The 9680-nt window shown below is 40.7% G+C and overlaps 1 protein-coding gene across 4 annotated transcripts in view; it reads right to left on the bottom strand.

The window, feature by feature from the left end:
• adgrd1 (adhesion G protein-coupled receptor D1) overlaps positions 1-9680 on the bottom strand; it is a 42221-nt gene that overhangs the window by 23363 nt on the left and 9178 nt on the right. For 3 of the 4 annotated variants that reach the window (XM_015015667.1, XM_015015671.1, XM_015015668.1), the window contains 8 exons: positions 8532-8789; positions 7295-7362; positions 4818-4967; positions 4659-4709; positions 3592-3715; positions 3324-3431; positions 2053-2128; positions 369-510 (listed from right to left, as the gene is read on the bottom strand). In XM_015015667.1, coding sequence (XP_014871153.1) covers positions 369-510; positions 2053-2128; positions 3324-3431; positions 3592-3715; positions 4659-4709; positions 4818-4967; positions 7295-7362; positions 8532-8789 — 977 coding nt within the window. The remainder of the gene's footprint in view (positions 1-368; positions 511-2052; positions 2129-3323; positions 3432-3591; positions 3716-4658; positions 4710-4817; positions 4968-7294; positions 7363-8531; positions 8790-9680) is intronic. The other variant, XM_015015669.1, reaches the window with a different exon arrangement.

Raw genomic sequence — 9680 nt, 5'->3', positions numbered from 1 at the left:
CGCCCCCCAGTTTGGAAAAAAAAAAAATATAAACAAATTTCTTTTTGGGCCCCCCCCGGTCTGGGGGGGGAAAAAAAAAAAAAAAAAAAAAAAAAAAAAAAATTCAAGCAGGCTGAGAAAAGCCAAAATAGGGTCCTGCTTCCATGAGCCTCATCCAGTTGTGGACACTCATCTTCTTACATAAGAGAGCGCCAGAAATAGAGCTGATAGATTTCATGTGAGAGCATCCAACCGCTGTTGCAATAAGCAAACTATGAAGCGTCTGATAAGGTGTGTCTCTTGACCGACAGCGTTGCTCGTTTGGAGAAAGTGTGACTGAGTGGGAGTCGAACAAGAAGAGTCTGGGAACTTAACTGGGTTATTCTTACCAGAACGTGGGTGAGGACAATTTTGATGAGCGGCGCTCCAGAATGGTTGACCAACAGTGGCGGTAAAGGCTCCACTTTCAGAGAAATCAGGCAGCTTGCTATCTGGATCTTGTGATCCTTGTAGTCAGTTGCTTTGGTAATCCTGGAGAAGAAGAACAAAAAAAACCAAAACAATCCAGTAGAAATAAGGATACATTTCAAGATTGATAGCTCAACACTGAAGAGCATTTTCCATTTTAAACTAGCATACTAAAAATTGCTTACTGACACATGAGTGTCACACACAAGGCCGGAGAAACAGAGCAGTAGCACTGAGATGGGATTTTGGCCATCGGTCTTTTTAATGAATTAAACTGACAGCCACCAGTTTTTCCAGCATCATCTGATATGTGACATTATGATCATACACGCATCAAGATAGAAGGGAATATTTTCATCCACATAAAAGTCCCAGATGTCACAAACATCTGGAAATTTGCAGCTATCTGGTGAGACTTTAGACTTTTATTTATTTTTATTTATTTTTTTTTACAGCTATAAATCATTTGTATTTTATTGATATTTTGGGGGGTTTGACTATAACTAGTTAAGTGTTATGAAAAATATATACATGATTTTAAAAAATTTTACTATTAAAAATACGAAAACTGTATAACGTCCATTAGCTCTATCAGTATTTGCACAGCAGCTTGCGTAGCTAGAGACTGAAGGTTTTGCCCAATCTTCCTGCCAAAATAGATCAAACTCAGTTGACCTGAATGGAGAGCATACATTTTTAAGTATTACCACAGTTTGGGTCTATACTTTGACTTATACTTATACTTTGACTTATACTTTGGCCACACGGTAATTTTTCATGTGCACCAATCTTAGCCATTCTGGCACAGCTCCGGCTGTACGCTCCGGGTCGCTCTCCTGCTGGAAGGTGAGTCTCTGCAAAGTCTTCTATAACCTCAACTTCTTCCCCCTTTGTCCCAAACAACTCTGACCAACGGTACTGCTGAAGAAAAAACATCCTGATACCGTAATGCCGCCACGGAGGTGGTATGTTCATGGTGATGTGCGTGCAAGACTCCAACCTTTTTCTTAAGTTAGTTGGGTACAAGATTTTGCAAAGAGGTTTGTTTAAAAAAAAAAAAAAAAAAAAAAAAGGTAATCGTGTGTGCTTTCTTCCGCTTCACAATTAAAACGATCAAACTGACAACAGTAAATCTGCCCCCAAAATCTCAAAACGTTAGTGGCTTATAAATACTTCTGCAAGTCACTGTCATGTTGGTTTTGCTGAAGACTAAAGTCGCCAGATTGCTGTGTTTATGTTCACCATGTGGGTTATAACTGCAACAGTACATGTCTCGAGACGGTCCAGTGATGTGACAATGACTGAGTGAGTGGGTGGGTGGGTGCGTGGGTGGTGGGGGTGGGTTCAGATATGGCGTGTTAATAGCAGGGTGTATCAGTCAGTGGAAGCTGAGTGGTGAGATGAGAGATACACAGAAAGCACAGATAAGCTCCTGGCTCCAGGCTTCAGCTGCTCTGAGGTTCAGGAAGTTTGAGGCCCTTGGCCACGATTTCCCACACGGTTAGCACAAAGAAAGGGGCTTGGTTCAGTTTTCTTTCAAACGGCTTGAACTTAGAAAAACAATTCCCGCAAACTGGAGCACAAAAGGTCACCCCTTCCTCTTACCTCGTCTTGACCGGGCTGATTTCTTTGTAGTACTTGTGCATGTTGTGGTAGAAGAGGCCAACAATGGTGGTCTGAGCTGAAGACAAGAAGTGGACACACGGAGGCGGAGTGAGAGGAGGAATGGGAATGTACGACCGGAACGCTAAAATGCTCACAAAGAAGGGAAGTTAATTAACGGCACAATGCCACCACACGCCGGCACCAGCCGGCTAATGGGAGAGGAGTATAGTCTCACAAGGGTGAAAGGGAGAACGCCACATGGTTTCGGTGAATACTTATGAAATATTTTCACAACTTCAGTGGCAGACCAGGAGGTCCGGTGCCCCTCCCCTGACCTTTCCTTCAGCTCGTTCCCACCTCCATGCGACGAGATAAAAAGTGAAATCGGAGGAAATTCCTAATGACCCTGTTCCTCTGTTCAAAGGTTGAAGCCCGCTGAGAATGACAACAAGGGCTCGAGTGTGTCAAGCAAATGTGCGTGAAAAGTTCATAGGAATATTATTCCAACCGAATGCCTCCCAGCAAGTTTCACAGAGGACCACGTCTTGGTCGGTTTCCTTGTTCGGTTCTCCAAAAGCAAAGAATGAACAAAGAAAACACCGTCTGGACAAGTCCAATGCATTGCATTCTCCGTGCTCTATTAGGATATAAAAGTTGCCCTTTGAGCATTTTACGCTGCCAGGTATTCAGGCCTATGACTTAATTTGGCCCCGACTCTCGTGTGTCAGGCCATAACGCTCATTCCTCTTCAATACAAGTTTGTAAATGAATTATTTAAGCTGTTTATTTTTTGTGTTTGCGTGCCAGAACACGGCATGGAGGAACACAGATGGAGCCGGGGGAATATGACCTGAATGCAAAGTCGAACAAACAACGTTTTAATGCCCAGTGTAATTACTCCTCTCCCTCAGTCCACTGCAGGGCCCGTTCTTTTTTTAATGACGAAGTGAAGTGGAAAAAAAAAAAAAGAGGAACAACTTTTATTTGTTCTGTTTTAAATGAAAGGGTAACTACCTACAGTAAAATCATAGGTGGGTTTCTGCAGGGCATTATGAATCCTAACAAAAGCTTTCGCCCCAATCCCTTCTTAGACCGCATGCAGCTAGTAGTCTTACATCTCAGCTTATTGTAACAAGAACTTCCTAGACTGATATTTCTGGATTGCACATTTGATTTTTAGTGGTCCGTTTTAAATGGTAGAGTCTACCCCGCCAATTGAAAAAAATAAAAATGACATTAAAACATGAGCATGTTGAATTATTTACACTTACTGTGTATTGCAAATGCCTCCCCAGGCACTGAGATGTAATTCTTCCCCTGTGTGGGAAAGCGGTAATGTGGCAGATTGAAGTTCTGTGGCAGCTTCATCAGGGAGTAATCTGCGGGGGAGATGCAGGGATCAGAGTTTAGGAAAAAAAAAAGAGAAAAGAATAATAAACTCAGGAGCAAACAAATAAAACCAATGTGATTTGTGAAGAGAAAGGTTTGGGGAGTGAAAGTTGGTCCATACAGCAGAGGGAGAGCTGACATCTTTCTGACCTGCAACCAAAGACGTTCCTCCCAGGGAAAAGGGAGAGCCAGAGCTGAACTCCAGCTTGGTCACCATGTGTCCCATCACGATGTCCACTGTCTCAATCAAGCTGCTGACCACCGGGTCGGCCTGCTGACCAATGATTATCACAGGAAAAGGTCACATTTTGCTGCCTTTCAATGTGTTGCTTCAGTTTATCAGATTTATGTGCGTTTCTTCTATAAATTAGGTTGAATTTGTATTTTGTAGTTCACATTAAAGACATGTCAGCTGTACAGGAAGGCAATCTTGTTTGAGTCTAACATGCAAATACTTAATTTAAGAGGCAATCGGTGTCGCAGAAAGTAGTAGCATTTGATAAATATGAAGTTAAAGGAAAATGGTACATGATTTTGAAAATTTCCAAAAAATAAAAACTGGGTTCCCACCTGCTGCAAGTTTTTAGTATATATGTCAGCTTTGCATATTTAAATTGAGAAAAAAAAGGGAATATAGCTCCAACTTCAATAAATTGCTTCAAGTGATTACAATTAGTTCAATTAAGTTTATTTATTAAATTGGGTCAACTTGAAAGTTTAATAAACATGATAAACTAGTCTGGATGGACTTAATTGAATTACTTGTCACAAACTGAAGCGATTTATTTAAATTGGACCAATTATTCTTTTTTCTGAGTGTAGAGACTAATCTAAGTAACTTTAGCACAGCCGATATGGTTTGCTAATATCTTTCCACAGATTCTCACTTGAATTTCTCAAATATCAGAGCAGTGAGATTTGACCAGGATAATTGTTGATCAAAGGAACCATCGTATTTCCTTTAAATGTGTTAGTAACACCTTTGTTTTTGTTTCTGTGAAATAACCTCCTTTAAGGCACTCTGTTTAAGCGAAAGCAGTCTTAATGTCTTTTACTGTCAAGAGTGTCGAGTGCCTCTCATGCCAAAAATATGCAGCATTAAAAACTCTGAGTCAATGGCCCGCTTTTGTGTCTCAGCTCCAAGCAGCGGTCAGATTGCTTCTGCTACATTTTGTCGTGTTTGGACCTTACACAACAACGGAGTGGCCTTATTTTACCTCTGGCAATCCTGGAGAAGTCAGAACTTCTTCCACACTTTTGAGAAAAGCCTGGAAGAGAAGAGAGAGGACATCGTCATCTGCACATGGGTGGCCACTGTGTGATCTTGTTTTGAAAGTGTAGTGATAAGTTTTTTCTTCCGTGCTGTGTCCCAGGACCTGTGTGAGGTTGTTGGCAGCGTAGTGAGGAATTGTCCTGTTGGGCAGCGCACTGAGGAAGTCCAGCACGGGCTTGGTGCTCGGCCCCTGGGAGCTCTGGACCACCTCCTGGTGACCGCTGATCACAGGAGGGCTCGTTTCAAAAGCTCTCTGGGGAGACGGCGCAAAAATCATTTGGAGGGAAGTTTATGAATAAACACGGAGTTCCAACATACACAGAACGTGAAGTGATTGATTTCAGGGGATTACTCTGAGTAAATGTATCGCCGTTTCTCTATACAGTGCGTTAGAAGAAGCTACTCTCATGTGACTAGACGCAGCCATTTTTGCCCTGTTTTGAGTTTCTGAGTACGTTTTCTACCCCCGAACCTGTCATAAACAGGATTCTTCACATGTGTTCTCAATATCTTTCTTTTTATCTGTTGACAAAACGAAAACAGTGCCTCAGTGAGTAATGAATTGTTTGTGCATTTTGAAGCAAAAGACCCCCATTTCCCACTCTTGTGACGACTTTGGTGTTTATTTTGGTGATTCCCTTCCCCCCACCCATACCTTTTCTTTGTAGCTGCTGCATTTCCTTTTAAAACTCAGAAAATGTTGATGTTAAGCTGTATTAAGGCTTTACTGTATTTTTGCAATTTTTGGTTGTTTCAAACTGATGATGACAACCGATGACTAAAGAGTGATTTTTCACAATCTGCTCATAGTCTAATGCAAGGCAATGTGGTTGTTGGACCAAAATAAATATTTTCCACCAGCTGGAGGTCATTCAGAGCCGCTTTGGTTTGATTAGAGGTCATAATTTGTCAAATTTTATAATTGCTGCTGGCCCTGAAAAGGACAGTGATATTAAACACTGAAAAAAAAAGATACCTAAAAAGACATTTAATAATGCCTCTATGATTTGTACTTGCCATTGATCTAAATACTTGGTCAACAGCAGAAATAAACAACATAAAAAAGTTGTCAGGCGAATTTACTGGCATTTGGTACAGATGTGTGGAAACATAAAATAAATTCTAAAATGAAAAATGTGTCAAAACCTCTCGGCCAAAGCTTAGATCATGCAACCAGAGGCAAACTTTGTTATTCAAGATGTCGACCCAGAGAAGCTTTCCCGTTCTGTTTGTGTCAAAGTGATCAGCAGAAGCGTTTGTCTGACTGACTTGCAACAAATGCCAGCTAAAGAATGGGCAGTGTCCCACAGCAGTGTCTGACCAAATGGTGGTAAGCATGAGGAGGAGGTGCCAGCTTGTTGTTCTCCTACTGATGCCCCCTGTTTGTCAAGTTAGTGAAATCAGTCAATCAGTCAATCTTCCAATCCAACAAACACGTGTGTAGCAGAATAGGCTGTTCAGCATTGGTAGGGCTGAACCAATCTTATCGTTGGTGCTCAACTCACAAAAGCATCTTCCTTACAACTGCGGCTCCTTTTGAAGGCAAATGAACTGGCTTTTTTATCGGATCGGATTTCATCTGTAAAAAGCCTTGTTAAAACAAATGACTCAACCAAACACAAATTTCGTGACTATCTTGGATTGTATGTTTAATTAGCAACGGATCATTTTTTGTTTCCATGGAGTTTAAACATACCTTAACACACAGGCCCCTAAGCTTCAAGGCTGGACACGTATTTACCTTGCCACCATGCACAGTAAGCAGGATGACAAAGGGGATAAAAAACTCTCCAAAGCTTTAGAGACCTGCAACAAAGTGTGTCATCTTGGGGGGTCACCAAAGGTTCTTGTACAAGCCAACCGGCTGCTTGGGAGTGATTGCAGGAAAAGCCTTATCTGTACTACAATCACAAACGCAAACTCCACTGGGACCTCAACTCACAGCGTGCTTTGTTCAGATAAAATGTACACTGAGCTTTCCGGCAATAACCAAACCAAGTAAGATGAATATGTGCAAGACGACAACTTGCTCAAGAATAGTGGAGGACTTTCCCCTCCAAAATGCCATGAAAACCTAATTAGATCACAAACCACCCTAAACTGCTTTCAAGGATGTTTTAAATAAAGAACTGCTGGATTCAACTAGTAAACGTGAAAAAATGGTCATAGGTACTATTAATAGAACAATGCTCCAAAATACCTGGGCCAAATCAGTACAGAAATGGTTCACCAAGCACAAAATCTACCTTCTGGACCTCCCACAGCCCTGACATATAGAAAACCTGGGTTCAATTAAGGAAAAGCGCAGCACCAGGAATCTGGATGATGTAAAGACTGTTCAAAGAGGAAGAGTCAAATGTTGTTAAACGACTAAGCGTCATCGCACTGGAAAAATAAGGTAAAGTACTGACAGCAGGAGTACCAATAACTCTGTCACTGTGGTTTTGTGAGCACTAATAATTATTAACATAGCCTTTTTCCTCACTTGAATTAAATGTAGAATTTTTCAGTGTGGCAATGTGTTGGTATTAATTGGGGTAAGAATTGGGAAAGGGGTAGAAACACTTCTAAGACACTTACACTTGTTGCTGCAGTAGTGGAGACATCCAAAGCATTTCCATGCGTCGTAGCAGAAACCTCATCCTGACCTAAAAAGAAAAAGAAAAAGCCTCTTTTGAAGTACAAAATACTCACCAGACTGTTGACCTGCATATCTGGTTGTCTTTTTTTGTATTTGTTCCTTTTTTCTTTTGATATTTTGTTCTTTTTGGTGCTTTGGGAGCACAGCCAGATCTGGCTGCAGTTCTGGATTTTGTCAGCATAAAGCTTACATTTTGATTCCACTCGGCAGTCATAAAAGAACAAACGCCAGATCCAGAGATTTGCAACCTCTATTAGACATGAATGATCAAAACACACATGTTGCCACTACACAGACTGCACAGGATTTAGATAATTTCTTTAAAAGTCTTTACACTTGTTTAATGAAGCCAGCTCTTACAAGCTACTATAAGATGACCATGTTTGGGTGCGCTTTAGGGATGTGAGTCTGAATCATTTCTGCTCTTCTTTGATTGAAAGAAAAAGTAGGCGAGTCACTAAGAGCTAAAGATAGATATTGTTAGCAAGAGCAGCCAGGCTATTCGGTGTCCTGTGAATTATATCACTTATGGAAATATTATCAGAGAAGAGGAGAAAGCTCAGAGCATTTTTGAAATGCTTCGTGCATCACAGCACGGCAGTAACACTTCGCATGTGCAGCTACCAATCACCCTGAGGAATTAATGTGAAACACAAATGAATTAGATTCAGCTTAACGCGCATATCGTATTGCGCTGAGAATTTCTAAGGCGGCGCTAGGATTTTCTAATTTAGATTAACACTCGATAGAAAGTTGTTATTTTTAAAAATCGCCTCCATCTCCATTTATGGCCCTCGGCTGACCGGAGGAGGTAAACAGAACAGAAACATTCAGGAGTGTGGAGGTTAGCTCCTTGCATGTTGTAGCTTGTCACATTAAATTAAAACGATCTGCCTTCTGCGACTCAACATGCCTCTACACTTTGTTAGATACTTAAAAGGCAGAACTATTTCAGCTGCGGACTTAAAATTGTGTGCGAGTCGAGGGGCGTGTGTTTGTGCACAGTTTATATTGTTGTTGTTTTCCGTCACTGACGAGATTCGGCACAAAGACAGAAGGTAATTTAACGTTAACCCCTGTTTGCTCAGAGTCAAAAGGGAGGAAACAATTTAATAGACAAAGACTGCATGTGCTAGAAAGACAGGAAATACTTTCCAAGAGAGCACATTGTCCTACCTACAGCTGCTCTGTAATAGAGTTTGATCTGACGGGGAGAAAGGGCCCTTTTCCAGATGGCAAATTCATCGAAAGCCCGCGTTACATAATGACGATGCGCCCTGTTGTTCTCGGTTTTGAGGAAAACGTCAGAACCGAAGTCTGCAGAGCTCTCTGAGGTAGAGCCGGAGGGATCACTGTCACACAGAGTCCCATTGATGAAAACCTTTAGACCGTCCTTCTTGGTCCAGGTGAACAGAACGTGTGTCCAATATGGGCCTGAAAAGGGAAAAAATATATATATATATTTACTGAAAAATTACAATTAAACAGCATTCAGTGAATGCTCTCATAGATAAAAATACTTTTTTGGGAAAATGTTGATCTAATTTTCAACACAGAACAGCTAATTTCTGAAGTCAGGGGTTTAAAGGAAGTCTTACAGCAATGTGCGACTGATTAATTCAGATTCAAAGTATCAGAAAAGGTTTCTAATGCAAAGCGGTATTAGATTTAGAAGTGGAAAAACCTCAGACTTTCCAGAGTTTTGGGAACCGTTCTAATCATTTCTCAAACTTGATTTTTGTAAATTTTTGCCCTTAGGTTAAAATATAATGCATGAAACAACTTCACCCTTCAAAAATGTATATCATGACACAACGATCTGAAAAAGCTTTTTTGTCCTTTTATCTTACAAAGTCATTTTATAAAGATGCTGTTGCTTAAAAACCAAGATTTACTCACTGATACTTATTACAAAAAGGCTGGTCTATGTGATGTCAGCTGCTGGTCACAGGTTCTCCATCCATCTTTACAAAACTTGATTTCGTCAAAAACCATTACCGTGGTTACTTTCAAAAAGTTATCAGCAGTCCTTTTCTCTGTGTGGCGTCCATTTTAATAGGCTCAGAGCTAAAGCTGAACATTAAAAACTGAACATTTTCATAATAGACTGGATTTTTTTTTTTTTTTTTTTGGCAAAATGCTTAGGCGAAAATATTAGTACACTCTCCTTACTGAGCTCAGTTGACATGTTTTTCTTGTCGATGAAACATCTGCGATTGAAATCGTTTACGCAGTTCATCAACATATGTGTCTTAGTGTTTCCCAAAACATTTGCTATTACAAAGTACAAGGAAGTACAGTTGTGGTCAAAAGTGTACATACACT

The sequence above is a fragment of the Poecilia latipinna genome, unplaced genomic scaffold, assembly GCF_001443285.1.
Source record: "Poecilia latipinna isolate Pla-1442-1.1 unplaced genomic scaffold, P_latipinna-1.0 Scaffold1940, whole genome shotgun sequence".
NCBI classification, from domain to species: Eukaryota; Metazoa; Chordata; class Actinopteri; order Cyprinodontiformes; family Poeciliidae; genus Poecilia; species Poecilia latipinna.
This window is presented reverse-complemented; position numbering and strand designations above follow the sequence as displayed.